At 36.8% G+C, this 18,710-nt stretch overlaps 1 protein-coding gene across 1 annotated transcript in view; it reads right to left on the bottom strand.

Annotated features, from left to right (window-relative positions):
- The window catches only part of PCDH15 (protocadherin related 15), a 784,172-nt gene that overhangs the window by 571,189 nt on the left and 194,273 nt on the right, over positions 1-18,710 (bottom strand). The window contains exon 6 of the mRNA XM_059397646.1: positions 8,431-8,550. Coding sequence (XP_059253629.1) covers positions 8,431-8,550 — 120 coding nt within the window. The remainder of the gene's footprint in view (positions 1-8,430; positions 8,551-18,710) is intronic.

Below are 18,710 nucleotides of genomic sequence, written 5' to 3' on the forward strand. Positions count from 1 at the left end.
AACATAACCTTCACAAGGTCCAGGAGGGAGTTTAAAACAACCGGACCCATGATGAACCAGGAAATGAGATTCCATTTCAGGAGTGGAAATCAGGGAAGACCAATGATAGGACAAGCAAAGAGGGATTTTTAAAGCAGCTGTTTGAACACTGTGCTCAGAGATGTAAATAATATGCTCACTGAAGGTGATAGCACAGGAAAACTCAGCAAAGACAGGCAAAGTCTAAACATGTGGGACATTTAGATGTGAGGATTATACCAGCTGAAAAAACAAAAACAAAAAAATTAACAACAGTAACAAAAACACTAGGTACATTAGACAGGTTTATTTGGAAATCAGGACCCAAGTCGCCATATTTCCATTTCTTAAGATAGAGGGGAAATCTAGATGTGAGTGTGAAATTTCATGATTTTTTTGAGATATCATCTCAAAGTGATTTAAATTAATTTGTGGCCAAAGGCACCTTGGTGGCTCAGTTGGTTAAACGTCTGACTCTTGATTTTGGCACAGGTCATAATCTTTTGGATCAGGTCAGGAGACTGAACCCAACGTTGGGTTTTGTGCTCAGCATGGAGTCTACTTTAGATTTCCTCCTTCCTTCTCTCTCTGCCCCTCTTGCTTAGGCTCTGTCTCTCTCTCAAGTATGTAAATACAAATAAAGTATTTAAATTAATCTGTGGCCAAACAAAATGTCTTTAGTGGAATGGAAATCAAGGTCATTAATTTGTGATTCCTGCTAATGAATAATGCAGCATCAGTTGGAAAACAAACAAGCAAAAAGAAACAAACATCCTGAGATTTTTAAGTAGAACAGATCAATCTGCAATTTCACCCATCCATACACTGTGGGACTCATTTGAAAGAAATCCTAGTTGTGGTGATAGATGCCAGGGGTGGCCACATTTTCAGGTTAAATATGTTTGCCCCACACACAATTTCATTTTGAAATTAAGAAGTTAGTAGGTGAATATTATAGTGTTATTAATAGAAGCATAGTTACTAGCAACTGAATAGTGGCAGGAACAAACATCAGTAGGTAACTGAGGTTTACAGGAAATTTCCACAATGGCTAAAGATGGGTTCTCTCTGCAAGGATGTGGCTTGGGCAGGCTCCCCTCTCCCTGCAATAAACCCCAAGTTAGGTGCTCTCGTGGTGCCTTATTCTTTTGCCTCATTGAATTAGGCACATGCCCAGATGATGTCATTACTTATTTCACAGAACTGCTAGCTTGCTAGAGCACATTTTTCTTTTTCTGTAATTTGGAAACTACATGTGGCCGATCAGCTTCTCCAGTCTCTAGGCAGTAAAGGCACATATTATGTTTCATGCCTAGTCCACAAATCCCTGAAAGGAGGAAGCCTTCAGAAGGAATTCCTGCACAGGTGACAAGGATTTCCAGCCTCATAAAACTTCTAAAAGATCGTTCCTAAGTAATGCATGTTTATCTCACACTACATCTATAGCTTGGATAGGTTGGTTTTTAGGGAAAGGCAATAAATGTTTCCCTAAAATACATGGCCAGGCTGTTCTATAGTTGCTGGGAGTTTCATTTTTATAGATTGAAGAGTAAAAATTAGGAAACAACCTTCATAAAATGTAAGCTAGAAACATGGGATGCATAGACAATGAATTCTTTTAAAAAATAAGGATTAAGGAAGAAAGTCCAGAAATCAAATGTGCGGTCAGCCGTCTGTTTCTGCTTTTAAGGAAAAGTATTTCTCTTGTCGTTTTGTCTTCTGCTCCTTCTTTGATCTTTTTCACTCAATTTCTTGAGCAACCCTTTCTATTTATGGTCCTTTTCTGTCATATCCTCTTACTTCCCTGTCTTTTCTTTTTCTTTCTTTTATTTTTTTTTTCCTTTTCTCCACTGTCTCTACCTACAAGCACGTGGGAACACACTTAGGGGAAAAGACACATAGAACCAACAAAAACATCTCCAAATCCTTCATAGGTTCTGCTGTGTCCAGGGGCTTTTCTTTTCCCTTTTCATTTTTGTTCCCTATTTCGAAAATTTTACCATAAAAACTGAACTGTTTTATTAGAACACAGCGGAGAACAAGAGGAGCCCGTGTGCTCTAGAAAGACTCTTGAGTCTACAGCTCGGAGGCCCTGCTCACACCAGCCAGCCACTCTCCTGAGACAAATTCTCTCCCTCTCATGAACTGATCTGCCAGAAGAAGATGAGAACATTCACGATTCACTTAGTTCTCACGCTATGTGTGTGAGGTGGTTCCTATAGGCCCTTCTCAGTCTCTTCAAGCTAAATGTTTATGTTTCTTTGTTTAAAGCTTATATAACAAACACATAATTAAAAAAAATACAGACTATTAGCTTCACCTCTTTCTATTTTCCTTATATGAAACATATAAGAGGAGTATTCACTTAGAAAATTCACTTAAGAGGGAGAATCAAAATGGCAGAGGAGTAGCAGACTAAGATGACATCTGGTTGCAGGAGTTCAGTTAGATAAATATCAAACCATTCTGAACACCTACAAACCCAAGAGGAGATCAAAAAGAAGAAGAGCAGCAATTCTAGAAACAAAAAATTGACCACTTTCTGAAAGGTAGGACATGTGGAGAGGTGAATCCAAGCAGATATATGGGAAGACAGACTGCGGTGGCAGGGGCCAGCTCTTGGCAAGCAGTGGAGCAGTGGAGCACAAAAACCGAAGTTTTAGAAGTCTGTTCCACTGAGGGACATTGCTTCAGAGATGAAGCAGGGGTGGAGCCCTTGCGGGCTCAGGACGACAGTGTGGTCTCAGCACCTGTGGCTTCACAGAAAACCAGGGGTGTCTGAGTGTAGCAAAGCTCGCAGATATAGGAGTGGGGAAGCTGGCTGCAGAGAAGGAGCTGAGCAGGGGGCTATTAGCTCAGGGTTACCTTAAACCATCATCCATGGCACAGTCAAGATACTGCTCTTTGAGCAGAGACCCACAAGTGGCAGATCCGTGGAGACTCACCTTCCTCCTCTGGGAGTGTGCAACAGGAATCTGCTGGGTTTCAGACTCCAAACAGGGTTGTGCACCAGAGACAGAAATGCTGGGTCACAGGCAGGGTTAGCTCGGAGTGTGGCCAGAGACCAGGGAGTTGGGAGGGACTGACTGTTTTTCTCCAAGGGCACACTGAGGAGCGGGGTCCTGAGCTCTTGGCTCCTCCAGGCTGGAGACTGGGAGGCCGCCATTTTCATTCCCGTCCTCCAGAGCTCTATGAAAAGCATTCAGGGAACAAAAGCTCCTAAGAGCGAGCCTGAGCAAATTACTTGGCCTGGCCCCTGGCAAGGGTGGTGCAATTCCACCTCAGGCAAACACATTTAAGAATCCTAGGAACAGGCCTCATCCCAAAAGATCAGCACGAATATCCAGTCAAGACCAAGCTCACTAATCATGGAGAATAGAGGAATTCCAGAGGAGGGGAAAGCAAGGCATGGAATTCATGGCTTTCTCCCCAAGATTCTTTAGTCTCGTGAAGTAATTAAATTTTTTAAATTTTATATTTTTCTTATTCTAATTTTTTTAAACTTTTCCTTTTTCCCCTTTTAACGCTTTTTAACTAGTTTATCTTAAAAATACCTTTCTAAAAAAATCTTTTTAAACCTTCATTATTATAGTCATATTTTATCTTTCATTGTATCTAACTTTAATTTTAGTATACTAATTTGTATATCTAACTGAATTTTTTGTATATAGGGTTATTTCTTCTAAAAAAATCTTAAGATACAATTTCTTCTTATAGATCAAAATATACCCTAAATCTAGCAGAGGGCTTTGTTCTACTCTCCAACCTGAAAACATTCTCTCCACTTTCTTTCTTTTTCCAACCAATTTATCTTATCAATTCTATTCTTAGAATTTTAATTTTTTAATTTTCAGCTTTATAGTCATATTCCATCCCTGCATCATGTTTACTCTTATATTTGTATATATATAAAATTTTCTTTCTTTAAACTTTTGGGAGGTAGTTTCTTCTAAAAGATGAAAATACTCCCCGAATCAAGTTGGTGCTCTTTTCTATTCACCAGTCTAATATATATATATATATATATATATATATATATTTTTTTTTTTTAAAAAGATACACTTTTAATATATATATACTTTAATTATATATAAATATATATATTTTTTAATTTTAAAAAAATTTTTTAAAATTTCTTTTTACCCCCTACCTTCTCCTTCCAATTTGGGGTCTCTTCTGATTTGGTTAGCATTTACTTTCTGGGGCCTTTGCCACCCTTTTAGTATTTTATGCTCTTATTCATACATTCTTACCTGGATAAAATGATAAGGCAGAAAAACTTACCACAGAAAAAAAGAACAAGAGGCAGTACTGAAAGCTAGGGACCTAATCAATACAGACATTGGTAATATGTTAGATCTAGAGTTCAGAATGATGATTCTTAACGTGTTAGCCAGGCTTGAAAAAGGCAGGGAAGATATTAAGTAAACCCTGTCTAGAGAAATAAAAGCCCATTCTGGAGAAATAAAAGAACTAAAATCCATCAAGATGAAATAAAAAAAGCCATTAACGAGGTACAATAAAAAAAGGAGGCCCTTTTCCACACTAGCATCTGTCATTTCCTGACTTGTTGATTTTAGCCATTCTGACTGGTGTGAGGTGGTATCTCATTGAGGTTTTGATTTGTATTTCCCTGATGCCGAGTGTTATGGATCACTTTTTCATGTGTCTTTTGGCCATCTGGATGTCTTCTTTACAGAAATGACTGTTCATGTCCTCTAACCATTTCTTCTTTCTTTTTTTTTTTTTTTTAAAGATTTTATTTATTTATTCGACAGAGAGAGAGAGATCACAAGTAGGCAGAGAGAGAGAGGAGGAAGCAGGCTCCCTGCCGAGCAGAGAGCCCGATGCGGGACTCGATCCCAGGACCCTGAGATCATGACTTGAGCCGAAGGCAGTGGCTTAACCCACTGAGCCACCCAGGCGCCCCTCTAACCATTTCTTGATTGGATTATTCATTCTTTGCATGTTGAGTTTGATAAGCTATTTGAGGATTTTGGATACTAGCCCTTTATCTCATATGTCATTTGTCAATATCTTCTCCCATTCTGCCAGTTGTCTTTTGATTTTGTTAACTGTTTCCTTTGCTCTGCAAAAGCTTTTGAGCTTGATGAAGTCCCAATAGTTCATTTTTGCCCTTGCGTCCCTTGCCTTGGGCACTATTTCTGGGAAGAATTTGCTGCGGCTGAGATCGAAGAGGTTGCTGCCTGTGTTCTCCTCAAGGATTTTGACGGATTTCTTTCTCACCATGAAGTCCTTCATCCATTTTGAGTCTATTTTCATGTAAGGAAATGGTCCAGTTTCATTTTTCTGCATGTGGCTGTCCAGTTTTCCCAACATCATTTGTTAAAGAGACTGTGTTTTTTCCATTGAACATTCTTTCCTGCTTTGTCAAAGATTAGTTGACCATAGAGTTGAGGGTCTATTTCTGGGCTCTCTATTCTGTTCCATTGACCTATGCGTCTGTTTTTGTGCCAGTACCATACTGTTTTGATGATGACAACTTTGTAATAGAGCTTGAAATCTGGAATTTTGATGTCACCAACTTTGGCTTTCTTTTTCAATATTCCTCTGGCTATTCAAGGTCTTTTCTGGTTCCATATAAATTTTAGAATTATTTGTTTCATTTCTTTGAAAAAAAATTGATGGGATTTTGATAGGGATTGCATTAAACGTGTAGATTGCTTTAGGTGGCATAGATATTTTCATAATACTTATTTTCCAGTCCATGAGCATGGAACATTTTCCCATTTCTTTGTGTCTTCCTCCATTTCTTTCATAAGTACTTTATAGTTTTCTGAGTACAGATTCTTTGCCTCTTTGATTAGGTTTATTCCTAGGTATCTTACAGTTTTGGGTGCAATTGTAAATGGGATTGACTCCTTAATTTCTCTTTCTTCTGTCTTGCTGTTGGTGTATAGAAATGCAACTGATTTCTATGCATTGATTTTATATTCTGACACTTTACTGAATTCCTGTACAAGTTCTACATTTTGGAGTGAGTCTTTTAGGTTTTCCACATAATGTATCATATCATCTGCAAAGAGTGAGAGTTTGACTTCTTTTTTGCTGATTTGGATGCCTTTAATTTCTTTTTGTTGTCTTATTGCTGAGGCTAGGACTTCTAGTAGTATGTTGAATAGCAGTGGTGATAATGGACATTCCTGCTGTGTTCCTGAACTTAGCGGAAAAGCTCTCAGTTTTCCTCCATTGAGAATGATACTTGCTGTGTGCTTTTCGTAGATGGCTTTGATGATATTGGGGTATGTACCCTCTATCCCTACACTTTGAAGAGTTTTTATCAGAAAAGGATGCTGTACTTTGTCAAATGTTTTTTCAGCATCTATTGAGAGTATCATATGGTTCTTGCTCCTTCTTTTATTAATGTGTTGTAGTTGTATCACATTGATTGATTTGCAGAGGTTGAACCAACCTTGCAGTCCTGGGATAAATCCCACTTGGTTGTTGAATAATCCTTTTAATGTACTTTGGATCCTATTGGCAAGTATTTTGGTGAGAATTTTCGCATCTGCGTTCATTAAGGATATTGTTCTGTAATTCTCTTTTTTGATGGGATCTTTGGTTTTGGGATCAAGGTAATGCTGGTCTCAGAAAATGAGTTTGGAAGTTTTCCTTCCATTTCTATGTTTTGGAACAGTTTCAAGAGAATAGGTGTTAATTCTTTTTTTTAATGTTTGGTAGAATTCCCCTGGGAAGCCCTCTGACCCTGGGTTCTTGTTTGTTGGGAGATCTTTGATGACTGCTTCAATTTCCTTAGTGGATATGGGTCTGTTCAGGTTTTCTATTTCTTCCTTGTTCCATTTTGATAGTTAATACATCTCTAAGAATGCACCCATTTCTGTCAGACCATCAAATTTGCTAGTATATAGTTGCTCATAGTATGTTCTTATAAGATATTTGTAAATGACATAACAGATAAAGTACTAGTATCCAAAATCTATAAAGAACTTATCAAACTCAACACCCAAAGAACAAATAATCCATTACAAATGTAGTGATCTGAAGGGGCACATGCACCCGAATGTTTATAGCAGCAATGTTTGCAATAGCCAAGCTATGGAAAGAACCTAGGTGTCCATCAGCAGATAAATGGCTAAAGAAGATATGGTATATACACAGACACACACACAGACACACACACACACACATATACAGTGGGCTTGGGAGGTTGGGAAGGAAAAAATGAAACAAGATGGGATTGGGAGGGAGAGAAATCATAAGAGACTCTTAATCTCGCAAAACAAACTGAGGGCTGCTGGGGGAGGAGGGTACAGAGCGGGTGGCTGGGTTATAGACATTGGGGAGGGTATGTGTTATGGTGAGTGCTGTGAAGTGTGTAAGCCTGAGGATTCACAGATCTGTACCCCTGCAGCAAATAATACATTATATTCTAAAAAAAAAAAAAAAAAAAGAAAAAAAAAGAAAAGAAAAGAAATGAAAATCAAATGAACTTATGGTTAATGTTTTCTCAATAAAGCGTTGTCTGAGGGGAAGAAAAAGAAAAAGAAAAAAGAAAATTCACTAAAGAACTGATTTCAAAAGAATGCTTTGGGGCATCAATGGCACCCTGAGAAGCTTTCTGGGGGAAGGAGGAAGGGAGGGCTTCTTGCTCAGGCTGCAACAAAACCATTTTGATCTTAGTAGTGTGATAGGTAATGTAATATACTGAAAGAAATAATATCACAGCCTTAAAAAAAAAAAAAAGGAATCCTATGTTCTAATCAAAAATAAATAATCTAAAAAAAAAAAAAAAAAAGGTGGGGCTCAGTTAGTGAGTGTCTGCCTTCAGCTCAGGTCATGATCCAGGGTCCTGGCATGGAGTCCCACATCGGGCTCCCTGCTCCACGGGGAGTCTATATCTCCCTCTGCTTCTGCCTGCTCTTTCCCCTGCTATGCTTTCTCTCTCTCTCTCTTTCTCTCTCAAATAAATAAATAAATAAATAAAATCTTAAAGAAAAAAAAAGGGCACAGCTAAAGGCTTTGTTCTCTTCTCTACCTAAGGCTTCCCTGGTGGACAGTGGTGGTGTGGTATTACCTGGCATGCACCATAAAACATATACATCACACTAGTTACACTACCTCTGATGATTTATTTGGAATGCTTAAGAGTCCACAAGCACAATGGAAATGTCATGAAAATGGCATATTGTACCTATAAATCATTTTAAGTGTTTGTCTACAAAACCCACCCAGAAGTTTTCAGAGTGCTTTTTAAAAGTATAACACCAATTAGTTAAAAGATGATGATTTTGAGATATTTTTTAACAGCTGAATGACTACTGATGTAGTGCAAGGAGTCAAGTAACAGAAAAACATAGTAAGGATCTGCTGGGGTAAGCACTGTTTTTACTCCTCATGGTGATGCCACATAACAAGTAAATACTAACATACCGGATCATCAGGGTTATACTGGATAACGTATTCTATCTGTCCATTTGGTCCATCATCTATGTCTGTAGCTCCATTGTCTCCTGAAAATCCTGTAAATATCGTGGTGCCAACTGGAGTGAGCTGAAAATAAAATAAAATAAAAGCCGTCAATCCTCGTTCCATCAACAGCACACCAGAAGTGTTCTAGCACAAGCTCAGCCTTCTATTACACAAAGGAGAGTAGGCAGCTGCCTACGGCCACAGACCTGACGCATTTCTAAAGAACGCTTCTAAACCTTCCATACGAGTTCTTGTGAAAGCTGAAATTTCCAACATCACGGTCCTTGCTTTGGGTGAAAAACAGAAGGCCCTAACTCAGTGTGAAGCACATTTGAACCAATTTATGATCATTAGCATCTCAGCCCCTGTGGAGAGAATGCATCTATTGTTCCTCCCTTAAAAACAAACTAACAAACAACAACAACAAAAAAACCCCAAAACCTTGATGGATTAAGTTATGGACAAGCTAGAATTTAAATTGTATGTGGAAGTTAGCATCTTTATTTTAAAGTCAAAAACCACTTAGGAGAGATGAATAACACGATGGAAGCTTGAGGATGGGACATCAGAGACAGTGGTGCTCTATGCATTGGAGGAGGGAGAGAGCTCGAGTTGCCTCAGTTGCTGAAGGCCACTGAGTGGTGGGTGTTGGCAAGACGACCAGATCTTTTCCTTTGGGATTCAAACAATGGCAAAACTTATTACGGCACACAAGACCATGATTTGGCATTTGGCCTGTGTATCTAGCTTCATTCAGTGTTGCTCTCCACCGAGAGTCATTGTTATTTTCTTTGACCAGTAGGTCATTCCCTGCACAGTGTCTTCCTACATCCAGAGCCTCTAGAAGTCAAGCTTTAGCTGGAGCCCTCCTCATGAGTTACATTTCCACTTACTCAGCATCCCTTCTCCTAAACTATCCCCAGCAAAGCATGCTCCATCCCACATCAGAATAAGGTACCCTTCTTCTAACACTTTTCTTCCTTAATCACTGCATTGAAATCATGAATAAATAAATTTTATCAATAAACATAATCTCTCTGCATCTATGCGTCAGAGGCTTTTCTTTTCTTTTTTTTTTTTTTATTTTAGAGATATGTTTTGTTAGTTTTTAAATGGCATTCTTTCGTGGAGAAATAGTTTCAGGATGGATAAAGAAAATGAGTTGTCTCATGTATTCCTATTTTCAGTGGGTACAAATCCAGACCTCTACAGGGATCGACCACATAATGAGTAAATGAGTGAGGCGATCCTGATGTGCTTGGGGGCAATCTGAGAATCAAATACATTCTACGAAGCAAATTCTTGCCATGATGGAATATAGTCTTCTTATATCCTAATTTTATGAGAAATGTCTTGGTTCTAGATTGGCCTAGATTTTAGAGAATTAAACTATGGACTGAATGGGCATATGCATGAGGCCCTGTAACTACAATACTTTGCAACTTCTGATCTAAGGAAAAAAAAATTACAAGTGTGATGAAAGAAACAAGCCATAGATACAAAGTAGTGAGCATTACAAAGTCAGCCTTCCTGGCAGGCAGGTCTACGGGGCAAATTTTGACTTCCACAGGTCAAAGAGAACACAAAGAAGAGAGGAGATGGTCTGAACAGCACATTGGAGAACAGCAGGACACCATGGATGGAGACCCTGGGTGAAAATGTGAGGTCACTGAAAGACTGCTAAGACTTCTAAACTGACAATTTTCATTTTTAAAACTGTAATCCTAGTCCCCAAAGATATTGTGCTTTCTTGAAAAAAAAAATCATCTAAATCATTCTAATGCAGCTTGCTTTGATTTTTAAATTATCAAATTTTAAAACTGAATGATGGTTTATTTCTAGATAACTATTAAAACCAAGTATTTTCTGTGGTAAGAATACCTCTATATTTCTCTTTCCCTTCATCAAGGCTCTTGGAAACATGGGCCATTGTAGTGAAGTCAAAGTCAAACACTAAGCTTATTTAAAAATTAGGAAATACTGTTTAAAAAGGAAATAGCAATGGAAACAAAAGATCTGCTTCAAAATATATATATTGGATTTGACTATCACCTATACATCACCTAACATATGATTTCAAAGTATCTTCTGTCTCCTGTGTGAAAATAAAATTATTGGTAACCTTATAATAAAACAAAACCACAGCACCCCACAGGTGTTTTTTGTTGTTGTTGTTGTTGTTTTTTGTTTTTTGTTTTTTTTTAAGTAGGCTCCACACCTGACATAGAGCCCAACACAAGGGTTGAACTCAGAAACCTGAGACCAAGACCTGAGTTGAGACCAAGAGTTGGGTGCTTAACTGACTGAGCCACCCAGGTGCCCCCCTGCCACCAATGAGGTATTTTTTAAAGGTCTTTGTTATCAAAACAAAACAAAACAAAACAAAAAAAAAACTGTGCTGTGGGATTGATTTTAAAAAATCAAAAGGAATCAAAACAAAGACAAAATGAAACAGAAAAACGTGAATAGTAGGTGTGGGCAGATTTTGAAAACGATGTGTCGGTGTCTATCTACTCATTGAGGCAGCATATCCTACAGTACTAGACTCATTGTAGGGAGGGATTCTGAAGTCCTGAAGCCAAAGGCACAACACAGGTACTAAGGGTAAGGAAGAGGAGGTTGGAAGATCTGGGAGCACATGCCAGTGTCTAGAGGTGCTCAGATAGTGAGTGGACTGGACCCCAGGGAAGAAGGGCTTTAGAATGACAAGCACAAAGTGTGCTGAAAACAATCACAAGCCCTCTATTTAATTAATTCTGCCAGCCCTTATAATACGCACCTAAAAGAACAAGATGTTAGAACAAAAAAAATTTTTTAATCAACTCACTATTACTAAAACCAATTTTTTTTCTTAACAAGTTTTTTGTTTTCTTTTGTTTTTCTTTGCTTTTTTAATTGAAGGAAGGCAAAGTTTCAACACAATCAGTAGTGCCTCACCTGTACATTATGAAACACTGGGGCTTGAATCATGATGACATATCATCATATTCAGAAGTAAAACAAGCAAACAAGAGAAAACCTTATGATTTTCTCACTTGATCATGTAACCATTTGTGTAACATTCAACAGCTATATTATTACCCAGTGACATTATTTTCTGTTGGAAATTTTAAATTATGTAGACAGGCTGACATTTTTCTACATGCTGCTTTAATAATATAAATTCAATCTGACTAGATGTAAAGTTTGAAGTATTATTTATATATGTAGAGGAAAAAAACCCAACTAATCTCGCCTTTGAGTCTCAAAATCCAAAATGCAAATGAAATATCCCTGCTGATTTGAGTAAGTAATAAAATGGCAGTTGTTAGAAGATAAGAACTGTTGTTAGTCAAGGAGAAAATAAAGCATAATATTCTCTAAATCTCACAACTTTCTATGTTTCCCAGTCTTATCTGAGATTAAGTTTCTAAAAACAAATATTGCATAACCGTATTTGGTTGTAATAATTGATTTGAAAGATCTTACTTCTCCCTGTGTGATATTTGCAAATCCAAAGACATGGTTGCAAATTCAAAGACCCAAACCATGAAAAATTCTGTTTTTCTCCAGTTGTCCAAACATTTTTGAAATTCACAAAAGGCAACCTAAGAGTGTTAAGGTGCCTTAATATATTATCATGAATTGATATTTTTCCTCTCCATCAGACATATTTCTTTTACATTTAAAAATCACATTTATAAAGAAATATAATTTTAATACCTCATCTTTTAAAACAAACCCTATATTATATTTTTAGTTGCCTTTAGAAAAAGTGCACATAGTGACGAGGTCCAACAAAGACTGTTGTTGGATTACACATGAAAGGACTTACTGTGCATTTGTTCATGTATGCAATTTGAACCTTATCCAAAAAATATTTCAATTTTAATCAGTCTCATATTAGGATTTAACCTTATTTTTTGGGTGCCACACATAATTGCCCCCAATAGAATTCATGTGCCCATATATGTTTTTATTATTCCCTGAAATTACAAGTAGAAATATGATTCCATAGTCAATTGTCTTAGTATCTTTGAAAGGAAAATAAAGGAGAAATAATTTCCTCATGTCGACAAAGAGAATCAATTTTCTCATTTCTGTAATGATATCATAATAAAGGTCATGCATGATCTCTAACTAGGATTTTAAGCCCTTTTTTTAAAAGGAGAATTTAGGTCCTTGAAAATTAAGTGGAAAGGGTTATTATAACAGCAGGTCTCAGCATTGTATTTAGTCTGGGTGCTGTCTCTATTCACTATAATTTCACTAACAATCACTATAGTTTCACTAACAACTAGATTAAAGACTTTCCCTCCAACTTTGAAAATGTGGTATTTATTTGTTGACAGCAAAGGACTCAGGAAATATGCCTCATTATGAGTTCAGCATTTGCATAGACAAGTGAGTGCTGCTGTCTTCCACAGCTGAATGTTCACACCAAACATCTTAGCACACGTTGTTCCTACTGTGTCCACTAACAGAATGCGGAAACATCCCATGCAGACGTGCACAGGTAAAGGCAGCACTAACCTGGGTCAGTGACTGGCTGCACAGCTTTCTCTGTGATCTACCACTTACCTGGTTGACCCATCAGAAAAGGGCTAGGGTCAGGGATGTTTAAAACTAATATAAGAGCCTCAATGTTCACAGCAGCAATGTCCACAATAGCCAAACTGTGGAAAGAGCTGAGATGCCCCTCGGCAGACAAATGGATAAAGAAGATGTGGTCCATATATACACTGGAGTATTATGCCTCCATCAGAAAGGATGAATACTCAAATTTTGCATCAACATGGAGGGGACTGGAGGAGATTATGCTGAGTGAAATAAGTCAAGCAGAGAGCGTCAATGATCATATGGTTTTGTTTATTTGTGGAACATAAGGAGTAACATGGAGGACATTAGGAGAAGGAAGGGAAAAATGAAGCAGGGGGAATCAGAGGGAGATGAACCATGAGAGACTGTGGACTTGGAGAAACAACCTGAGGGTTCAAGGTGAAAGGAGCGGGGGGAACCTGGTGGTGGGTATTAAGGAGGGCACGGATTGCATGGAGCACTGGGTGTTATATACAAACAATGTATCATGGAACACTACATCAAAAACTAATGACGTATTGTATGGAGACTAACATAACATGATAGAAAAATAATATAAGAAAAAGAGCTAAGAAAAAAAAAGATAAAGCATTTTATCTTTAGATGGAAGGTCTGGAGAAACCAAAAAGTCCCAAAGAAATGGCCTATTCTAGATGCAAACAAGCAAAGGGAGATGAAACATGAGAAATGGTGTTAAAAAGCAGATTTCATTCACTTTCACTACAGGTATACTGAGCAGAGGCACACACCTATGTATGCAACTACACACGTGCACACATGCACACACATATGCACACACATACTCACACTCTGAATAAATATAAATATACATGTATCACCATGACTTACTCTCTGTAGAGGGGGCGCTTCATGAATTTCTCAATATGATATTATAAAGCCATGCTGCCCTATACATTACTATTCACAGTTTTCAGGGCACATCTGCCATGCACATGACCATGTTATGTGTTCTTTAACATTTCAACAAGTCTCAGAAATATAATTTTGGCTTTCTGAAGGGCATTCTAATGCATGAGACGATTATCAGTGTGGGCAGCTGCCTGAGGGGGTCACTTACTTATTTAGTTCATGTCTGCTTTCACAAATGATTTTATACAGCTATTGGGAAATACAGAAAATGTAGATACATGCAAATGGTAAAATTAAAGAAAATCAAAGCAAGAAATTTCAGTTATTTCAACAAGATGCAGAAGATAAATTATAATGTGAATGCAAAAAATGAACAGTTCTCAGTTAACTGTGATTCATGGTGAGTGAAGCTGACCGAAAAATTATGAACAGCACCCCTAAAAGAGAAGACTTGTCCTCACTTTCAAGTTTACTTGTAGTATTTTCCCACAGAAGCATTTTATTTATGGTTTCATATAAATACAATTCCTTCTCATTATCCATGGCGATTATGTTCTAAAAAGTCACCATGGGCACAGACTTAAATACTGAACCACAACTTCCACAGAGAATATGGAGTTATCCCACTGCTAGGGGTGACACAAGCTTAGGTTCCCCCCCAGCCTCGTCACAACATTTTCATCAACCAGTCAATATATAACCTTGTTTTATGTGTGCTTCTGTTTAAAGACACCTTATTTGATATGTGTTTTGGATTCACTACCATTTAGCTCACAGCCAACAGCACTATAACGTACGCCTGAATACATTTACCTAATACATATAGTCTCTCTGTAAGGTACATATTGCCTTCTTGTATTGGGAAGCTAGATGGACCTGCAGTGCTACCCCTGGGGGCCATTTTAAGCAGCAAAATCACCAGCAAAAAGTACAAAGATGTAAACAATGTTGCACTAACTAGATAGCAGAAAAAGTACTCTTGTTTACAGTAAGAGACATGAAACAAGATGGTAGAGCATCATCTTGTTTGGCCTGAGGTAGATGTGTGTATAGGGGATGACTCAAATTTTTCATTCCTCTACACATGTCTGTGAATGAGCATGGAAGTTTGGCAAGTATTGAATTTGGGCTTATAAATAAATTTGAGCAAGGAGGCAAACTTGCAATTATAGAATCAGTGAATCATGAAGATGGACTGTACGTGACAAACAATAATAGTAATTCATTATGAGTGTGGCTTAAAAACTCAACCGACCAGAAACTGAGACAGGATTGAGTCTCATCTCTAGCTCCCCTGAGCTCGATGATCCCTGCTCCTCTGGAATTGTTTCCTGCTTATGAATGTTAAATTTGGATTAAAGCACTTATGAGAAATATTTTACATCTGTATTTTGATTGTTTATTAAACAACTAAATAAGAGGAAAGATACACTTTATCAATAAAAGGGCATTATCAATAATGCAAAGATCTTGATTCTTTTTAAATTTATCAATAGATGTGGAAATTTATAAGCTGATTCTAAAATTTACATGAAACTTCATGGAGTCAAGAATAGAAAGAGAGTCTCTTCTAAAGAAGAACTAAGTGGGAAGACTTATACTACCCAGTTCCCTGACTTCAGTATAAATCTACAGAAATTGAGACACTGTAGTACTGGCTTGAGAATCAACAAAGATACCAGTGGGACAGTATATTGTGTCCAAAAATAATCCCCACAAATAGGCACCTCATTCATAGAGAAAGACAATACAGCAGTGGTTGTGAATTCAATGATCTTTACAAGAAATGGTGCAATGTCTTTTTTTTTCAATGTTGTATTTTTCTTTTTTTTCCATTTTATTTTATATTTATTTCCAGTGTTCCAGCATTCATTGTTTATGCACCACACTCAGTGCTCCATGCAATATGTGCCCACCATAATACTCAACACCAGGCTCACTCGACCCCCGAGCTCCTTCCCTCCAAAACCCTCAGTTAGTTCCTCAGAGTCCACAGTCTCTCCCGATTTATCCCCAACTCCAATTTCCCCCAACTCACTTCTCTCCATCTCCCAGAGTCCTCCATGTTACTCCTTATGCTCCATGAGTAAGTGAAATCATATGATATTTGGTGCAATGTTAATTAGAAATCCACATGGGAAAAAAAATGATACCATTTCCTACTTCACAACCTACATAAAACTAAATTCCAGGTGGCCTTAGGCACTGTTGGTGCTCGATTGGTACAGCCGTTGTGCAGACCAGTACAGAGATTCCCCAAAATATTAGAAATAGAATTACCATATGATCTAGTAATGCCACTTTGGGGTATTTATGCAAAGGAAATGAAAGCACTAACTCAAAAAGATAAATGTACCTCCATGTTCACTGCAGCCTTATTTACAATAGCCAAGATTTGGAAAAAACCTAAGTGTTCATTGGTGGATAAATTGATAAAGAAAATATTGTCTGCACTGTCACAGTCTTCTCAATTACCCTTCATGGTCTGAGGATTCTCTTCCATCATAGTAATCTTTCTAAATTAGAAGCCATTCATTCTTTGGCCACTATACAGCTGTTAACTTCCTCCTCAGATAAAATAATTGTATGATATTTCTTGGAAATCATCCCTGCCTTGGAAATAAGCTTTAGATATAGTGATATACTCAAAGACCAAGAGAGTCTTCACAAATGAAATAGAGTGATGAATTTGTACACAGGTTCACATTGGTGAAGACTTCAGCTTTTTCTCGCAATGATTAACTTACATTATCTCCGAGTCTATGGTCACTTATTGAGAGCTTAATATAATCATTGCCTCTGTGACCATTATGATGGTTTTATATAAATTAATTAACAGAATATTTGTTTTATCCAAAAATTCATCCAAATCAAATGTCTTTGTGAAGTTTATCTTAAAACCTTCTAGAAGGGCAAATAGCACACATTCCTGAATTCAAATTTAGTGGATGTTATTTTGCGGGGATTTATTAAAATCAAAGAAAAAATTTTTGAAATTACATATGTTCTTCATCTTCCCTTTAACATGACACAGTTTTTGCACCTGTGTGTAAAATCTGGATTCCCTATTTTAATTATGAAAGCTAGAAATTCACTTCATCTGAAGAAATTATTAAAGGTAAATTCATGTAGATAAGCATCTTCAAAATAAGAAGATTATTATGTTTAAGTGATAAGTACCTATACTCATCTTTATTAAAACTAAAGGACAACTAAGCTTAAATTGAATATATATGTATGCATCTATAAATACAGATACGCAGAGAGAATGTGTGTATGTGTGTATATATATATATATATATATATATATCATATATATGTTATAAGAGTTTACTAAATTTGAAATTTGTCAAATATTTGAATTTTTTAAAACAGCTAAAAAATTTATTCCCATTTACATATCTAATGTAGAATATATGTTTTTATGTATTATCTCTTTCTAGTCCATTAATCTCCATCTCCTTTTTCCTATCTTAATGGTCTCTCATTTCCCAGAGAGGATGTTTCTAGTTCCCCTGAGGTGGAAAACAGGCATAAGTAAAAGGACCCGGAGCTTCTTTCTTCGGAAGCTTTTGTGTGCTACAGGTCACATGCTCACGCTCTCTCTTAAAGAAATTCTGTGAAAGGATATGGCTCTGGAGGTTCAGTTATTTTTATTCCTTGAAGATATTTATCAAGTGTCCAATACCATGGACATTTCATATTCATATATATATATATATATTTATATTTTAAAATATATAAATATATTTAACTTAAAAATTACCTTATTGTGTCCAACAATCATAAAGAAAACACTTATAAAATGTGTTAAAATTTCTTAACTATAAATGAAATCTCACTGTTACACTTCATCATGGATGTCATCTGTGTTCTTAGATCTACCCCAATGACTGACAAGAACAGATGTCCAAAAATGCAAGTATTCATGCAAGGAGGCATGATGAAATGTGGAAGACCATCACAAAGCTAGGAATTAGATCAGGAAAGTGAATGTTCAAACTGAACAGATTCCTAGATCATGTCATTTCTTATGTGAGGAATAGCTCATGTTGTCAGTGTTGTTCAGCAAATTACCACCAGTCCATGAACTTAAATTTTGCATTTACTTTGTGAAGACACTTCTATGTAACTGTGTCTACAGCATAGTTTCAAGGTAAAGTAGACTCACAAGATGGCCCAACTTGTACTTCTACTAAGTACTTCAAGTGTATTATCTTTTAAACTTTTAATGCAACTTTGTAACATTATTTTCATTGTTAATCTTAGTTTATAGTTGAGGAATCATAAGCAAAGAGCTTCTGCCTGATGTCATAATTCTACTTCATGGTTGATCGGGACTGTACCCCAGATCATCTGACTTCAAGATGTAAAAATTCCCAGGCACTGTGAAATATATTATTTGAGAAATTTCATAATCTGCTATTAATAAGCTTATGAGAAAAGGGGAAATGAAAGGAAGAATAAATATAATGTGGCACATACCCAAACTCAAGGTACACAGATAATGTGAAATGATGCAATTTAGATGATGTATTCCATCAAACCTTAATTATGTTTCGCCCTAAGGAAAAATAGTTTTGAGATACTTACAGAAAGACAAATAAGTTAAACTAAGCTAGTGTCTGAATTTTATAAAACTCATATTAAATTATTATTGCCATTGAAAATAGGTAGATTCTCAGCAAGCAAATTATTTAATAAATCCCCAATTTTGCCTTTTTAGTATGCCAACCTCCTCATTCGTGATCAAAACTTCATTGCTAGTTTATTGCTTCATGCCTGAAAAAACA

The sequence above is a fragment of the Mustela nigripes genome, chromosome 4 (genome assembly GCF_022355385.1).
Source record: "Mustela nigripes isolate SB6536 chromosome 4, MUSNIG.SB6536, whole genome shotgun sequence".
NCBI classification, from domain to species: domain Eukaryota; kingdom Metazoa; phylum Chordata; class Mammalia; order Carnivora; family Mustelidae; genus Mustela; species Mustela nigripes.